The sequence below is a fragment of the Dreissena polymorpha genome, chromosome 9, assembly GCF_020536995.1.
Source record: "Dreissena polymorpha isolate Duluth1 chromosome 9, UMN_Dpol_1.0, whole genome shotgun sequence".
NCBI classification, from domain to species: domain Eukaryota; kingdom Metazoa; phylum Mollusca; class Bivalvia; order Myida; family Dreissenidae; genus Dreissena; species Dreissena polymorpha.
The window spans coordinates 72,386,611-72,406,110 of NC_068363.1; the positions used below are offsets into that span (position 1 = coordinate 72,386,611).

Sequence of the window (19,500 nt, forward strand, 5' to 3'; positions counted from 1 at the left end):
AACTGTGATTACTCATATGAGTTATTAGTCACGTAGTGAAAACAATACTTACGGGTAATTTTACGTTATCGCCGTACACATTTTATCCGGTAACAATTTAATTTCAGTACAAGTATATTATCATTTATCGAACTGAATAACACAAATTGTCTAGAGGCATGTGATAATACTGTTTAAGGCCCTTGGTACGCATCTGCACCACTCACTATACATGAATGCTATGTAAAAGTCGTGTTTTAATAAGAGCGCGAAACATAGTCGAGATCCACACAGGAAACGCATGCGTGTTAATAACTGGCCATGTGTCGCAACTAAATATAGTCCTGCAACTCAGTACTTATGGAGGAAAAGTTACATCGGAATTAAGTTACATTATAAAGATAGTATTGACCCATGGAAAAAAAAACACGTAAATTTACGTATAAAAAAGTAAATTAATAGGCAAAGCAAAGGCAATAATTTAGCTGACTTGAAGAAAAAAGTGAAGTGAAGTCGAATTTATAATCAATTTATTTATGTTGTTTAGTTAATTCATGTGACATACAAAATAACATACATAAATACACACATTACGGCAACAGTTTGCATTTTGAGCAGATCATGTCGACATACCAAACAAACAAAATCGGTAACAGTTGCTTTAATTAGCAGCTAATTAGGCAGGCAGAGAACTTGTTACCGTTAACGATAAGCACCGCGATCTTTTAATCTTTTAATTGGTAGACCGGACTGACCTTAATTGTTAAGAACTTGTTAGCTTTGAATAAAGCCGCATACGGGTTTATTATATTGAACCGTCCAAATCCGTAATTGGCGAAAACAAACAAATAAATTATTGTTTTCAGCTTGCTTAAGGATGGATTAAATTGCATGCTAATTGTTTGTTTTAATTACGGGGAAAATATCAAATAATTCAGCCGCGAAAACTTTTTATTAGCAAAAAGTGATTTGTTTTTCTTTGTTCACATAGACGAAAATCACGTGATAATCAAGATGGCGACGTCCATGCCGAGGCAGGTATTTTTTTTGCAGTTTTATAACTTTTATTACTTGTACAACTTTATATTACTTTTGAAATTTCACTCAATTTCCAGACATAATATAAAGAAAGTTACTGGCGTTATTGTCATTTTAATACTCGCTTTATATATCGCCGCGAAATTTCTTTAATTAGGGGGCACTTCTCCGGGTCATCAATTCTGACAGGGGGGCAGTTCTCCGCCCCTTATTAATCAGCAGGGGGGCAGTTCTCCGCCCTATAAAAACCAGTGAGGGGGCAGTTCTCCGCCCAGTGAAAAATCTTTGGGGGGGCAGTTCTCCGGGGGGGCACTTCTCCTAGAGCCGTTATATTCAGCTGACTGTGATTCTAAGGTGTTGGGAGGTGGTGGCTAAGTCAGATTGGACTGTAAACAACCATCATAGAAACATTGACAAGTTACTGTGTTTTCATAGGTCTATATATGATATATTTTAAAACCATAGAATAATAAATATGTATTTGCAAATAGCATTCTGTTAAAGATGATAAACAAAAAGTTAAACTCAAACAACACAGCAATGTCATAGTACATTTTTTTTGTAGACTTTCAAATTTACATGACAGAAAGCTGTCATTGTCAGCTCAAATTAAAAATAACATAGTAAAATGCTGAGAAGAAAGTGTGTTCATGTTCAACCATTACTCCTACTTTAGATAAGAGTAATGTTTTGACATTATTGCATTTTAAATCCAGCTGAAGTATTAATTAACATTTTAAATGTCAATTAACCAGGAACAATAAGAAAAAGTCTGTCTTTGTCCTTTTAGGATGGCTTCCAGTTATCTGTCACAAAGAAGCAGAGTGCGAGGAAACGCTGGGGAGGGGGAGTGTCAGATACATGGGACGATTTTGATGATCAGGATTTCGGTGTTCCTAGGAAACAGAAAGCCTCGCCCGCCAAGCCTTTGCCAAGTATAGGCGGCCAGAATGAAAAGAAAGAAAACATGTTCAATGACGATGAGGATGATTTCTTGTCGTAAGTAAAGATATTTTTGGTATGTTGAAATGTTGTTTGATGATTTTTCTGTTTTATCTAATTCCCAATTATTTGGAGAAGAACATTAAATGTCGTTAGTCTTGATCTTATACCACATAAATTTATTGATTGCAAGTGTAAATTCAGGCATTGTAAAGACGCTAGATGGCTTTCATTTAGAATTGTGCAATTAAACAAGGGATGTATTGATGTTTATATGAAGTGCTAAGTTTGTGTCAAAAACTGTTGGTTTTGCAGAGTAACAGGTGCTCAGATTTTATACACAAATATGTTAGTTTTTTTTAAGATATCTGAAGCACAAGTATTAAAGTGTATGTAAGTGAAATTTGTTTTGTTTTAATTATAATAAAACTGTCATATCCAATTCAAACATTTGTATGTTAACTTGTTCCAAGCCAAAATTTTGAATATCATGTTGGGATTCTAAATTATCATTCAGTAATCATAATTTACCTATTTCTTATGTAATCTAGGAGTATATTAGGTAAGAAGTCTTCAAAGGGGAATCAGAGGGTACCGTCTGGTCGATCTCGCGAGTCTTCGGCTAAACAGCACTATATGTCTAAGGCCAGATACCTTCCTGGTAAGATTCTCACCATGTCTCCTGCGTGTGGTTCTAGAGAAACACTTTCTGTGTGCATTATTGCTACAAATGTATTTAAGGAAACATTATATAAATCTGAATCATTGTATTTATGTATATGACTTTCAACACCCCTACATAGTATTTTTACCAAAATGATCAACTTGAAAATGTCTGCAGTTACTTCAGGATTTGGGAAATTTTATAGATTACACATCACTAGAATACAATTAGTAAATCATATGAACCCATGTTAAGCAAAATGGGTCTTTTGCCATATGCGGCCAGCACAGCTTGGAAACAACCTGCGCCTTTACCTAGTCTGGTCAGGAGCTACCCTGTCTGCTTTAAGGCCATGCAAGGTTTCATGTCTGGAGCTTCCCTGGCGGTATATGGCATAAGACCCATTTTTGCATGACACAGCTCATATGATCCCTTGACGACACGAGCATAGTTCCTAGGTTTTTTTCTTAGGTATTACAAATGAAAGTGATGAAAAAAAAAGTTGATTAGTAGCCAGTTAGTGTAAAAGAAAAACACACTGACATTCAAGTGTAGTTCTTGAAGAGGTTTAGCACTAACAGTCCCTCATACATGAAAAAAGTCATAAAAAAATAGACACCAATATCCCATTAAAGCCTATCAAGTTAAAATTCCATCTTCCATTTTTCTCCTGTGCATCTCAGGTATCGCTGGTGGTGTCCATGATAATAACAAGCAATCGCGAGCATTCATAACTCTGAATAGGCGACAGAGACCCAATGAGTTTGATATCTGGACTCATGGTAAATCAAGCACTTGTTCAATGGTTGGGCAAGGTTGCATGACTTGGAAATATAACACGGAGCACATCAATTTTTTTATGGTTTGTTGGTAAATGCATGCTTAATAATTCACCAAAAGTGACCCTTCAATTTTAAAGCTAAAAGAACATAAATTTCAAATTTTTTGGATGTCACATTTTACTTACAAACATTGATGTTGTCATTAAAAACCCTTTGAAACCCTTTGAAATTACATTCAAAACTGTATGGTTCTGAGACAGAGAATTGAGTTAGAAAAGTCTGCCTTTGGTAATGGAAGATGTTAGTGATTGACTGATTGTAGAATTGGCATTGGTCAGTCAAATAGTTTAGCTATTCTTGTTGCAGAGTTGTTGTTTTTTTACAGAATTTCACAAAATTTCAGTGTTATGTATGAACAATGTCTTTTAAAGCTGTGTCTTTTATTTTTCTTCTTAATTGTCATAAATTATAATTTTCTTAAAAGTTAGTCTTTCCTCTGCTCTGCTCATTCTGAATCTCCCTTATGTTGTATTTAATTCTAAAAAATTATCAGAATATTAGTTGAATGAAATGCTACTATATAAATTCAGGCAAAACTTTAATATATTTATTACATGTTCAAGTATAATTTGAATTAACCTGACAATGACTTGGATACAAAAATGATCATTTACATGTTCCAAATTGGCTGCTTATGGATAAAAGTTGTATCAATAGAAGAGATGTTGAACATGTCATTTGTGCTGCAACAAGCGAAAAATGGGTCTTGTCAATGCAAACATTGTAGCTCCATACCGGCCAACCAACAGTCTGGTTTGGAGCTACGCTTAGCTTTAAATCACTAAAGGTTACCGGGTGTCATTAGTGGACAGGGTAGCTTTTGACCAGACTGCATGGATTAAACTTTTTATATTGGGAAATTTGGAGAATGCTTTTTCCATTCTGACTATCATTAGAAGAATCAAGATCGCTCGAAAGCATTGCTCTATGGTGGGCAGGCCAAAGGAATTTAACACCCCTGGGAATATAATTAAGAAGCAGTTGGTATACATTGTTTGTGTAACTTTTTTTTAATCTCATGCATGTTTAAACCGAAGATCAATCAAAGTGAATCTATTGCAGGTATAAACCCAAAAAGCAGTTCTCAGAAGGAATCAGGTGTCCCTGGGCCCCTGGGTGGGGCAAACTGGGGAAGCCCCTCCCTCAACAAGGGCAGTGGTATGAATATAGGGCGTGGCAACCCAAGCATGGCCGGGAGCACAGGGTCACCATCATATGTCCCATCATTCTTATCGAGTAATAAACCAAACAGTAAGTGAACTTCATTGAAGAATTAGTAACAGTTTACAATAGGTCTTTAAAAATATATTGAGGAAGAAGTACTCAAAAATGAAGTTAAAAATAATCGTTAATTGTAAAAAGATGTGGAATAAACACAAATTAATTTGAAGTGTTACATTTATAGTATAGGCTTTGATAATTGTCATTAACACAAGTCTGTAAAATCTTCCAAAAATAATGAGCTAAAATTCAGCAGAGCTTCCAGTTTTACTAGTAAAAGCAATTTAAAAAATAATTTTATCTGAAAGTGAATTTAAAATGTGGTTACTAATTTCTCTTAATATTTGTGTTATTTTACTATCCATGTTGTATAATCTTGTAGACATACTTTGTAAAAATGATTGAAAGTGGTTTACAAACAAGAGAACATACAAATTAAAACTATGATTTGTCTTTTAAAAATGCATTATTTTTTCAAACAATACAATTAATTGCGTCAGATGTTAACTGCAATAGCTAATTGGATTAGGAAAGAAGTTGTGACTTCATTAAAAAAAATCAAGTAAGTTCTTACAAGTCGTGTGTTATTACTCTTCCAACATCTCTTCACAGCAGACTACTCTAACGTGAGCTGGAAGCGCGCCCAACCGGCCCCCATCTCTCTCAACAAGAACTCTGCGGGGTATCGACAACCAGTAGGGGGTGCCCCTGCAGGAAGGACTGACTGGGCCGCCAAGTAAGGACTTAGGACATTGTGTTGTTCTATTGTTAACTCTTCCAGTTCTGGAACCGAATTTTGAAGGCCACTGCAAACAGTTTGGATCCAGATGAGAAGCCACAGAACGCAGTGTCTCATCAGGATCCAAACTGTTTGCTATTCTGATAGTATTCTTGGAAAAAAAATTGCTAATTTTAAAAATTCAGCAGACGACATATTTGCAGACGACAAATGTCCCAGCATGCAAAGGGTTAATTAGATTTGAATATCCTGGTTATAAGATTGAGTATGGCAGGCGGGGATACAGAGTAAAACAAGTGGTTTCTGGTTGATAACTTCAATTCACATTGACCGATCTTAATGAAACTTTGGTTATATTTGGAGCTTGCATGGGGACCTAGCTTGGGAGTGTATTTGGGGTTTGTCAGGCCAAGATGGATAAAGTAGAAAAATAACTTCAGCTAAAATCTTTAGTTTGGATTGAGACATGGCACCGACGTTTTGTGTGCTGATAGCTTCCACGAAGAGCTAGCTTGGGATCCCATTTAAGCCAGTCAGGTCAAGTTCATGGTTACTGTAACTAAATATAGAAAATCAGAAAACAGGTGCTTTCCAGTCAATAACTTAAGTTTGCATTGAGCAATCTTGTTGAAACTATGGAGAAATCTAGCTGAATTAGATTTAGCTTGGGACTGTCTTGGGGGCTTGTCAGGTAAAGGTCACTGTTTTCTATAAAAGATGAAACATTTTCTGCTCATTAGTTTGGATGGAGATATTTTACTGATATTTTGTGTGTAGGTAGCTAACATGTACATAGCGTTCAGTATCGTGCAGTCTGCACAGGCTAATCTGGGGTGACTTTCTGCCTATATTTAATTTTTTTTGAAAGAGTTCTGCTTTTAACAAAAAGAAATATTCTTAATGTACACCTCATTACATATCTAGAGACATTATAGTCTAGACAATATGTTGATATATCAGAGAATATATTAATTTTATCATAAAAGTATGTATTAGAGCACTTCTTTTATGAAAAGCAGGCTTATACATACTGAAATAATATATTTAAATAAAATGCAACTTTAATCTTTTGGAATTTTATTCGTATAACTTCCATAGTGTTTGTTTTAATTTTCAGGTATTTGAAGTCATGATAGCTGTTTTCTCATCACCTGAAGTATTTCATCAAGCACAATCATTCTTCACCTTGTGTTTACACATCCAATTATAAGAAAACTCTGTTGAATAGAAATTTAACATGCACCATGTCATGAATAGCTATTTCCCTATAACATTCAATGTTGACCTTACCAAATTTTGGTGCAAGTATGTCACATATATTTATTTGAGTAAATCACATTAAATCAGTACTGTTTGTATTAAATCTGTTCCCTAAATGCATTTGTGTTTTTGTGAAATGTTGTCCATGACTTTTGATGAAAAATATATGACAATTGTAAATACTTGTTCTTCAACATTCATAGATAATTTTACTCATATTTTTGTATGTACCAATCATAAAGATATTAATGCAGAAGCCTGTGATTTTATGTGCTTTAATCATGGTGAAAAATATTTTACCTTTATTCAAACTGTGTCTGAAATAGGCACAGTTGATTTATCTGGTAAAAGGAAATACATTGCAAGTAGTCGGAAAACCAAATGATGGTTTTGGAATAAATAATCATTTACAATATACATATGTTTAGATTCAACATGTATTATTTATATTTTAAGATGAAATAGAATGTTTTAGTTTTGTTCAATTTATTGTCACTGAAGTTATTATCAAACTGTATATGTAAATATTTTTACAAAAAAGAGAGATCTAAAACGCATTATTTAGCATATAACTGGTGTTAAATGTTTGTGACATTTGATAGAGAAGACAATAGTTCACAAGATGACTAGATGAATTCAATATTTCCACACATTTAACATGTGTTTTTACTCCTACTTAATTCAATATTTTATAACTGAAGTATGCGTGCAGATTAACTATCTCATCTTAAAGACATTAACCTTTGTAAGCCAAACTATACAAGAACAAAAAGTATCATATACATGTATATCCTTAGTTATCTCATTTTGGAGATAGCATAATTTATGGTGTTTGGTGTATGATGGCACCAAAAATAAAGGACTTAAATGTTTACAGTAATGTATATTTCATTTCATTTCCTTTGGTGTGTGCCAGAATGTGTCAAATAGTAATTACTTCTTAAAGTAAGCTTATAACCGTCCATTTGCTAACTGTAAAATGTTTACACTAAAAGCATTAATTGTAAGCTCAATCATTATATTTTGTCTCCGTGTTAAACCTGTTGTTTATCTTATCCGTTCTCTGAGGTCAATTTCACACATGCAAAAAGTAGAAAGGGTGGTGTAAGGGCCCTTTTCACGTTCTCGAGATGTGTACTCTAGTACTCTATGAGTTGCGGCCCTTGATAAAACAAATAGATAATGAGGCTGACAATGTGAAAGCTGTAATTTCCTATTGAGGCATTTTAATCTATTTGAATTGGATTCTTATAATTTCCATTATTATTTCAAAGCTTTTTTCAGCCGGGCCTTATAATTGTTGTAGGTCATGAAACCCTTTCTACAGCCATTTTCCCCCTATCTCTGATTCAAGTAGGGCTGTTTTCAGCTACTGGCATAAGTATGTACACTTTGTTCTGGTAAACCAGCTAAGACAGAAAAAGTGTATCTGAAATACTGTTTAAAATGCTGAACAATCCAACTGCACTAGCAAACAAATCAAAACTTGCTCCAAAAAATATGTAAATTATCGTTATTCTTTAATATTATCTTCATGGCTTTCGACTGTTGGCCAGGTGTAGTGAAACAAGAAAATAGGAAAAGGAGAGATTGTACATTTTTTATTATGTAAAGACAACATTTTTGTTGCAATTACATGTTAAAATATTGTCCATTCAATAGATTTAAGTAGATGAACAAAATGGCCTCTTTCAATTTTGAATTATCTGTCCATTGACCATTTTACACATTTTTTTTCTGTGCGTATTTTATGTTATATATTTGTTTTTGACCTTTGAAATAGATTATAATGTTATGTTTTGCTTTGTATATTTTAATACAGAGTTCTAAATCATTTGTCATAACTAAAAATATATACGAAATAAAGATTTATTTAAAGTTCGACGTTATATGAGTGCTTTGTGATATACTTGATTTATGTTGTGTCAAAACAAGAAAACACTGAATTACTTGACTGAAATATTGTCCACTTGTCCAGTTCTAACGTTTTTTGCAGACAAACTGCCATAATCTTACGTATAATGATGATCTGTATGAAACAAAACAGTCTCAGCATTACATCAACATATGTTAGAATTAATTATGTAAGAACAATATAATATCTATAAGAATGTATTTACAATAATTATGGTGCTTTGTTCAGGTTTGTCAGTGTTTAATTATTTTGACATTGTTGAAAATCTGTGATAATATTCCAACACTTGGAATGCTTTATTTTTTGTTAATATTAAAAAATGTACATTTAATTATATATTTAATTTAATCATATGGCAATTTATGAAAGCAAATGGCTTTACTTGTATCAATTTACAGCACTATCATTTCCATTACTTGAATTTACAGCACTACCATTTCCATTACTTGAATTTACAGCACTATCATTTCCATTACTTGAATAAAGTAGTATTCACATGCTAAATGTGTCTCTAGAATTCTGTGTCTTTTCAGATTAACAATTCTTAAGTATTCTGCGTCGTTTTCAAGGGTCATTCTAAATGTTTATCAGTTTGATATAAGATAGGGAATTCATGTCACCCATTTATGAAATATCTTTTACATGTATCTTCAAAAGATGTTTATGGGAATTAATACATGTTCATATTATCAATATCCAATCATTAAGCATTTTCTTATTCATGCATACATGTAGTTTCATTATTTTAGTGATTTTTTCTTAACATAATTAGCAGATTCTACCAGTTACAGGAAAATATTATTAAAATAGGTTATTCATTTTAGGCTTTTGTGTTGATATATTCTTTCAATATAAAGGCCTCAGAATTTGTTCTATCGAAAAATAATGTACCAAGTTTAATACGAAATGTATTATACACGTTAAGTCTCCAAATTTACATCAAAGCAGAGGGTAGAGAGCTAAATGGTTAAATATTAAACCAAGTCAAAACAAGAAATCGTTCAATCAAGATGCATGTATTTGAATGGCTAATGTATGCAAGTATGCATGTTCATTGGAGGTCCTATTTCCATTCCTATTTTTGGGGTTAATTATCACAATTGTTATTATGTGCTACTTAAGGAGGATTTAAAACCTTCTAAATGAAGTTTTTATACACATTTGTACAAAGTTAGGTATCACGTTTTTACACGTTTAAACATGTAGCTCCATAATATGTATAGGCACTGATTTCCATGTTATTGGACTTTAATGTTTCTCGCATTTGTCTACACTATTTTGTCTACAAAAGCACATTAATTTGTTTTATCTCAAATTGGATGTATTGGAGAACATATGTTAAGTTGTGATTATTGTTCAAAACTGATTAAAATGTACAGGTAACTTCTGTAGTTATTTTCCATTTTCGTAAAAGATGTGACTTTTTAGTGAGCTAAATTATTGGATCAAATAGGTTTATGTTCTTGCCCGTGTTCCAATATTGATTTTACTTTTATATAATAGCATTAATATGCACTATATAGTTTTACTATTGTTTTTGGGTCATTGGGCTTTTATAATTTGGGAATTATGAATTTATGTATGTTTTTGTGGATTGAATAATTGTTTTCATTTAATACACACACTTGTGTCATGCGAGTTATGTTTAAGTGACATGTACATACTAGTATGCCATGCTATGGCTAATTCCCTGTACAATAGTAAATAAAATTACATTAAAAGTAATTCTTTCTGTGTGTTTTTATGCCCCCTGATCATTCGATGATCAGGGGGTATATTGTTTTTGGCCTGTCTGTCTGTCCCAAAACTCTAACCTTGCTCATAAAATGAAAACTCTTAGGTCTATGTTCTTCAAACTTCACATGTGCATGCATCTCTTCGAGATCTACAATCAAACATGGTTTGAGGTCACTAGGTCAAAGGTCAAGGTCACTGTGACCTTTGCATTCAAAATATAACCTTGTTTCTTAAATAGCTGCCGTGTGGCTTCAAAGCGCAGGAGGGAGCATTGTGTTTCACAAACACGGCTCTTGTTTCAGTAGATGTTTCCTTGTTTGGTAGAAAACTCAGAATATTGGTATTCCAACTAAAGCTCGCCAATATTACTTTTATATGCACTTATACTTTATTGTAATTTATATATTATATTTACATACATTGTATTTATATAATTTATTAGAATGACAATTCTTAGCATGTGGGTTTCGTTTAATTTTATTTGTACTAAATGTAAATGTTTGGAAAAAGGTATACACTGAGTTCCAAATTACAGCTGTAAGTGTGATATTGATCAGTTATTAATCACAATTCCAGTACCAAAACTTTTGTTCTTCGATACGTTCATACATCAAGGTCTATTTCAGGCTATCGTTGGCGTGTTTTGTCTGTACAGTAGGTAGACAATAACAGGTTACTGTCAACGTTGTGTGTTGTGTAATATATTGGGTGATGCTCAATATTAACCCTTTGCATGCTGGGAAATTTGCGTCTGCTAAAAAGTCGTCTGCTGAATGTCTAAACATAGCATTTTCTTCAATTTTTTTTCAAAGAATACTATCAGAATGGCAAACAGTTTGGATCCTGATGAGACGCCACGTTATGTGGCGTCTCATCTGGATCCAAACTGTTTGCAAAGGCCTTTAAAATTCGGTTCCAGCGCTGAAAGGGTTAAAAAAAAAAAAATTGTTTTGGGCCTGTCTGTCATTGTTTGTGTGCGTGTGTATGATAGGGAAGATATAGAGTGCGTGAGGGGGACCTGTGTTAATATATATAATGAAATGAATTGGCATATAAACATCATGTCTACATAACTCAGTGATGAGATTTAAAAAAGTACTAAATGTTCATAAAAGACAATATCAAGCGGATGTTAAAGAAAACATTATTATCTTCTAAGCTCACCTGAGCACAATGTGCTCATGGTGAGCTTTTTTGATCGCCTTCTGTCCGCCGTGCGTTGTGCGGCTTCAACATTTGCCTTGTTAACACTCTAGAGGCCACATTTATTGTCCAATCTTCATGAGATTTGGTCAGAAGATTTGTCGCAATGATATCTTGGATGAGTTTGAAAATGGTCATGTTTGCTTGAAAAATATGTCTGTCAAGGGGCGGGGCAGTTTTCCTTGTATGGCTATATATGGCTATAATAAAATCTTGTTAACACTCTAGAGGCCACATTTATTGTCCGATCTTCATGAAACCTGGTCAGAAGATTCAACCCAAAATGATGCAGGTTGGTTGGAAAACATGGCCACCAGGGGGCGAGGAATTTTTCCTTATATGGCTATAGTAAAACCTTGTTAACACTCTAGAGGCCACATTTATTTTCCAATCTTTATGAAACTTGGTCAGAAGATTTGTCCCAATTGATATCTTGGATGAGTTTGAAAATGGAAACCTTTGCTTGAAAAGCATGGCTTCCAAGGGGCGGGGCACTTTTCCTTATATGGCTATATTTGGTGATACATAGTAAAATCTTGTTAACACTCCAGAGGCCACATTTATTGTCCAATCTTCATGAAACTTGGTCAGAAGATTCATCCCAAAAATATCTTGGACGAGTTCATAAATGATGCCCTTTGGTTGAAAAACATGGTCTAGGGGGGCGGGGCATTTTTCCTTATATCTATAGTAAAACCTTGTTAACACTCTAGAGGCCACATTTATTTTCCGATCTTCATGAAACTTGGTCAGAAGATTTGTCCCAATGATATCTTGGATGAGTTTGAAAATGGTTTTAGTTTCTTTTAAAACATGGCCACCAGAGGGCGGGGCATTTTTCCTTATAAGGCTATATATGGCTTTTGTAAAACCTTGTTAACACTCTAGAGGCCACATTTATTGTCCAATATCGATAGGAAACATGTGTCATCCAGTATTCAGAACATAGGGAAGATAAAGAGTGCTTGAAGGGGACCTGTGTTAATATATATAATGAAATGATTTGGCATATAAACATCGTGTCTACATAACTCAGTGATGAGATTTAAACAAGTACTAAATGTTCATAAAAGACAATATTAAGCGGTATGTTAGAGAAAACATTATTATCTTTTTAGCTCACCTGAGCACAATGTGCTCATGGTGAGCTTTTTTGATCGCCTTTTGTCCGTTGTGCGTTGTGCGACGTCAACATTTGCCTTGTTAATACTCTAGAGGCCACATTTATTGTCTAATCTTCATGAGATTTGGTCAGAAGATTGGTCGCAATGATATCTTGGATGAGTTCAAAAATGGTCACGTGTGCTTGAAAAACATGGCTGCCAAGGGGCGGGGCATTTTCCCTTATATGGCTATATATGGCTATATTGAAATCTTGTTAACACTCTAGAGACCACATTTATTGTCCGATCTTCAGGAAACCTGTTCAAAAGATTCATCCCAATAATATGTTGGACGAGTTAAAAAAATGATGCCGTTTGGTTGAAAAACATGGCCGACAGGGGGTGGGACATTTTTCCTTATATGGCTTTAGTAAAATCTTGTTAACACTCTAGAGGCCACATTTATTTTTTGTCCAATCTTAACGAAATTTGGTCAGAAGATTCATCCCAATAATATGTTGGACGAGTGCGAAAATGGATGTCTTTGCTTGAAAAACATGGTTGCCAAGGGGCGGGGCATTTTTCCTTATATGGCTTTAGTAAAATCTTGTTAACACTATAGGGGCCACATTTATTATCTGGTCTTCATTAAACTTGGTCAAAAGATTCATCCCAACAATATCTTGGACGAGTTAAAAAATGATGCCGGATGGTTGAAACATGGCTGCCAGGGGGCAGGGCATTTTTCCTTATATGGCTATAGACTATATAGTAAAACCCTGTTAACACTCTAGAGGCCACATTTATTTTCCAACCTTCATGAAACTTGGTCAGAAGATTTGTCCCAATGATATCTTGGATGAGTTCCAAAATGGTTTTGGTTGCTTAAATGATTTGTCCCAATGATATCTTGGATGAGTTCCAAAATGGTTTATGTTGCTTAAAAAACATGGCCACCAGGGGGCGAGGCGTTTTTCCTTATATGGCTATATATGGCTTATGTAAAACATTGTTAACACACTAGAGGCCACATTTATTGTTCAATCTTCATGAAATTTGGTCAGAAGATTGGTCTCAATGATATCTTGGATGAGTTCGAAAATGGTTACGTTTGCTTGAAAAACATGGCTGTTAAGGGGCGGGGCATTTTTCCTTATATCGCTATATATGGCTATAGTAAAATCTTGTTAACACTCTAGAGGCTGCATTTATTGTCCGATCTTCATGAAACTTGGTCAGAAGATTCATCCCAATATCTTGGACGAGTTTAAAAATGATGCCGGTTGGTTGAAAAGCATGGCCACCACGGGGGAGAGGCATTTTTCTTTATATGGCTATAGTAAAACCTTGTTAACACTCTAGAGGTCACATATATTTTCCGATCATCATGCAACTTGGTCAGAAGATTTGTCGCAATGATATCTTGGATGAGTTCGAAAAAAATGTGTTGCTTTAAAAACATGGCCACCAGGGGCGGGGTATTAACCTTATATGGCTATATTAAAACCTTGTTAACACTCTAGAGGCAACATATATTGTTCAATCTCTTTGAAATTTGGTCAGAAGATTGGTCTCAATCGTATCTTGGATCAGTTAAAAAATAATTATGTTTACTTGAAAAACATTGCTTCCAAGGGGCGGGGCATTTTTCCTTCTATGGTTATAGTAAAATCTTGTTAACACTCTAGAGGCCACATTTACTGTGTGGTCTTCATGAAAGTTGGTCAGAAGATTCATCCCGATAATATTTTGGATGATTTAAAAAATGATGCAGGTTGGTTGAAAACATGGCTGCAAGGGGGCGGGGCATGTTTCCTTATAAGACCGAAGTAAAACGTGTTAACACTCTAGAGGCCAAATTTAATTTCCAATCTTCATGAAACTTGGTCAGGAGAGTTGTCCCAATAATATCTTGTTATCTCAGGTGTGCGACTTTGGGCCTTTCATGCCCTCTTGTTTTTTAAATATTCCGTAAATGAGAACGCATGTGAATCTTGTGCCTTATGGAGAAAATGTTAATACTTGTTATTAAAAATAAGACTCTGTTGTTTTGAATCAGAGGTTATATATATATATATATATATATATATATATATATATATATATATATATATATATATATATATATATATATATATATATATTTGAATATATACTTAAAAGCAAATTTTAAATATCTGTTGATAAATAACATAATACCCGAATGGAACTTGAACTGGTCCATATTGAACTGGTTCAGATTGAACTGGTCCAGATTGAACTGGTTCAGATTTTGGCATTAACGAATATTGTACAAGCATCAATGCCATATTATGGGTCCTCGATAGGAAACATGTGTCACCAAGTATTCAGAACATTGAGTTGACATATACAAACAAACAGGAACTGATTCTTTCAACTAGAAAACTCTTCAATGATATTAAGTTTGCGAATTTTTATTTAAGATTGATTTTGCTTGTTTCGTGATAATTAATGTAATTGTATAACCATTAAAATTGAGATATTTATATACAATGCACGTTCAATTTCTAGATATAATAGTTAAATGTCCAAATTTTGTCAAAATCAATTGAAACAAAATCTATCAATTATAAAATAATCAGAATTGTGTCAAAATTTCGACTGAGTTTCTCTATTTAACATTAAATCGATGCGAATCATCAGAATGAGTAAAATTTTAACTTGCTTGTATTCTCACACCATCTAGTTTTTGTATATTCAGTTACAGATAGTCAAAGTTGTATTTGCTATATCTTTTTAAATATCGAAAGTCAATATAGTCAAACTCAATCATTCTAAGCGATAAATATGCCGAAGGGCTAAACAAATATTACATTTGAAATTTCACTTCGTTTTAAGGTATAAACACACTATATGGTAATCGATTGCAAGAAGTAAAAACTTAAAATTTATCTTCTACATTGCACGTTTAAAATATGAATGTTGGATAAAAACCCTTGATAGTGTATATGGACAGCGTTTGTGTCTATGTGATACCATAAGAATTACTTCCATTTATTCTCTTTACTTTGCTAACGAATATATGTTCGATGATTCAAAAGAGTAAACAAATGCAAACTTACAAATAAACTTGATTGCCATAGACAATTCAACTTTTTTTGTGAATACTGATTTGAATACTGATTACTTATGTAACAATTTGCGTAAAATTTAAACCAAGTTTTAAATTATTTGATTGCTGGATATTTAATGTTTATTATCTGGGATTGCGTAATAATATTTGAGTACCAATTTTATCACACAAATCCAATACCGATTCTGAACAGATATTATATTTTATTTCAGTCTCATCCATGTACATTTACAACATAGTATATACAAGATATAAAAACACACATATAACAACATCTGTAAATGGCCATTCAAATTTGAATTATAAGAGACTACTGTTGGTGTTTGTTGGTGTGTACGATGTTGCATTTTACGATGTGTTGTGATTACGGACATATATCGTCAATGAGAATAGGTCTTGTTTATGGTAACGAATGGAGCTTTGTCGATTATAATATTTTTCATATTCACGTCTACTGAAAAATGTCTCCCATTTTCCTTGATGCTTTCCACCATTTTAATAAATAATGAATTTCGCTGAAACAATGTCAATAACTTCATTTCTCTATTTCTGTTAATCGACCTATGTTCACTCACCGGTTCAATTACTATGAATACAAGAGCCAGCGACGAAAGTTACTTTGAAACAATTAACATAATAGATAATAATGGAAAATCACTCTTATTTTCACTGTCCATTAAACATTTAATTGAATGACATCTTTCTCTTATACACAATCAAACATAAAATGAAACAAATGCATGACACCACGTTTCGGTATAATGCTTTATTGATACATTCTGTACAAACAGTTTATATCATCAGCTAAATTGGTGAATGGCCTTTCACTCCAAAACTTGAGTCTGAAATAATTATAAAAGAAATGGGCCGTGCTCTGTGAAAAGGGGGTTTAAAGCATGTGCGTACAGTGTCATCCCAGATTAGCCTGTGCATTCCGCACAGGCTAATCAGGGACGACACTTTCCGCTTTTATGATATTTTTGTTTCAAGAAAGTCCCTACTTAGCAGAAATCAAGTTTTGTCGGAAAGTGTTGTCCCTGATTAGCCTTTTGCGAACTGCACAGGCTAATCTGGGACGACACTTAACGCACATGTATTAAACCCCCTTTTCACAGAGCACGGCTCAAATGTAATGTCACAAATAATAAATTATTGCTTTGACCTTGACAGTTTATATAAATCACTTGAATTATTTTGTTATAATGTTAATTCGGAATAAATCTCAACGTTCACAGCATCAATCTGTAATTATTCGTTGGTAAGTGATAACAATATTATGATAATCGATTTAAAATAAATTGATATTTTACAACTTACAAACAACAACTTATTAGTAATATTATAATGATAAACTTTATTATATATTTACAATAACCTCTTATACATTTTGCGATTTTCTCCCCATTCGCCCTTGTCTACCATATGTTTTATATATACATTAATAATGTTTTATATAGAAATGCGAACATAAGTTTAAAAAAAAACGTTACGTAACATCTACATGGTGGTAATCCGACAATAAATCTTTAGCCCGCTTAATTTGTTGAATGTCAATATTTGTGTTCCAAGTTTTTTTTGGTAAAAGATTGTTGACTTGAAATTTAATGCATTTTGCATAAATTGTGTGAATAACTGAATCTTAAGTACAAATTAATATATTAATTAATATAAATCAATTTAAAAAGAAATACATACGTTTACCGATATGAATTGACGCCTTTCTTGCCATTATCAGGGAACAAAACTCGAATGACGATAATAAACACGAACACTGAAATGTATATCCATACGAAGTATGCGATTGAACTGTTCGAATTAATGCCAACTAACGAACTACAAAGGAATATTAATTATAGAAGCATTTTGCACAATGTATTACTCGTAGATTGTTGTTGAAAATGTTTTAATGTAAAATTTAAAGACTAATACAATAATTTGGATAAACATTTTCACATGAATGTTGCAAACATTAAATTAACTTTTTGTGCTTCCATTGGGAACGTTTTCTCCAAATTTAATAGTACGCCCACTTATAGTACCAGACGATTGTCACGATAACCATCAAAAACTGTTTAAAAAAGTGTTAATTGTCCAAATATATACGTTTCTGTCAATGTGACAAACAAATATACGGGCAAAATAATTAAATGTATGTATTTCATAACTTACGGAAAATCAGGATCGAAAAAATATCAGGACCCTTCGGTGGTTTCCAGTAGTATGCGGAGGCGGTCGTTAAGATGCTCGCAACAAGCAAACTGACAGCGCCTAGGTGAAACAGCTTCATTGTTAAGCCTGGATTAAATCAAGTATAAGCTATATGATACAAATGTCGCCTTTATATTGAAACATATATTATTATATTATATAAGATAAGACAGTAATGTTTAACAAATGAACTGCATATGTACTTCATGTTTGTTTTAATTGAATTTGTAATTTAATTGTAATGTCAGAAGAAGTGTTATACAATTAAAGCAAACCTTACACAACTTGATCCAATATTTTCAAAACTGTGTTTCTCTATCGTTACTGCTTGTAATTTATAGTCTGCTCTCGTCTGACAATGTAATCGTTGTGTGCAAAACGTATATACAGTCAACATGCGACGTGTCAAGACGCCCCGACATCTCGGAAAAGGTAAAATTATGAACTTACATTTGTGTGTGTGTGTGTGTGTTTTTTGTGGCTATATGATGAATTTGAACGTTCATCTTCAAACGCAGTTCTGAGAACTTAGTAACTTCAAGGACAAATGTTTATTATTAAAATATTAACATTGGCGGGACATTCGGTCTGATTTGTTGTTAAGGTCTGAATCACTATCGCCCACAGCGGATTTGCGCATGCAATGGTAATACTTCTATTTTAAAGATCAATTATATCTTATACATAAGGTTTCATATTATCGTTATTCTTCGACGAAGTTGAGAATATACTTTGGTCGTAATTTAAACAATGAATCTGGACGTAGTTACTTGACATAATGGGATATACATGAACTCTTTATATTTTTATTTTATTTTGATTAGCCGGTGCGGACTGTACAGGCTAATCTGGGACGACACTTTTCGCACATGCATTAAGTCCAGTTTTCTTAGAACGCGACTCATTTATTCGTTTATACATAAATATCAATCGAAATCGGTAAAGTAATAAAGCGTTTGATACGCTTTTCACCAATAAATTTTCGAATACTTGTATAACTAAGATAGTGTTTAAATACACTCAAATATCAAAAGCCCGGGGGATGCGATTAAATAATTTAAATATTATAGTTTTGTTTGTAACTGTATTTTATTTCATTTTAAAATAATATGATCCCGGTGAACAATGCCTTGTAAAAAAATCTGGAAATAACCTGCAATTTTTTGTCTAAGGTGATATTTTTCTCCGAAATCTCTGTAATTGTATAAAAAATACTATTTTTATCTTAGTTGACTGATAACTTGTTGTCAATTATATGTTTGCAGCAGTGTTTTCATCACGTGTATGTCCAACATACGGCATACCGATCATACCTTCATACATAATAAAACAATGTTACTACACATTCAAATGTATATTTATATTGTATATTATAAAATTAACTAACATTTACCTTTATTGAGGCTTTATTTTGTCGTAAACGAGCTTGATACAACTGTTCATAAATGAAAAAAAAAGCTTCGTTCGAGTCTATTGGGTCAAGGAAAACGAATAACAACTAAATCTTCGGATTCTCATTTAATACTGTTAACACCTATTTTTATAACAAAGACAA

At 33.2% G+C, this 19,500-nt stretch overlaps 1 protein-coding gene and 1 long non-coding RNA gene across 2 annotated transcripts in view; one reads left to right on the forward strand and one right to left on the reverse strand.

Moving 5' to 3' along the window:
- Positions 1 to 8,566, forward strand: part of LOC127845086 (serine/threonine-protein kinase ICK-like) — a 29,209-nt gene extending 20,643 nt beyond the window's left edge. Inside the window, exons 10-14 of the mRNA XM_052375774.1 lie at positions 1,808 to 2,016; positions 2,511 to 2,620; positions 4,528 to 4,716; positions 5,299 to 5,422; positions 6,543 to 8,566. Of these exons, the coding sequence (XP_052231734.1) occupies positions 1,808 to 2,016; positions 2,511 to 2,620; positions 4,528 to 4,716; positions 5,299 to 5,422; positions 6,543 to 6,558 (648 nt within the window). The 3' untranslated portion in view covers positions 6,559 to 8,566. The remainder of the gene's footprint in view (positions 1 to 1,807; positions 2,017 to 2,510; positions 2,621 to 4,527; positions 4,717 to 5,298; positions 5,423 to 6,542) is intronic.
- A 7,824-nt stretch (positions 8,567 to 16,390) lies between these two features.
- LOC127844266 (uncharacterized) lies at positions 16,391 to 18,034 on the reverse strand. The gene is made up of 3 exons (XR_008032651.1): positions 17,907 to 18,034; positions 17,433 to 17,508; positions 16,391 to 16,579 (listed from the first exon to the last, which is right to left on the reverse strand). It is a non-coding gene; the product is annotated as an uncharacterized LOC127844266 (long non-coding RNA).
- Between the last annotated feature and the right edge of the window lie 1,466 nt (positions 18,035 to 19,500).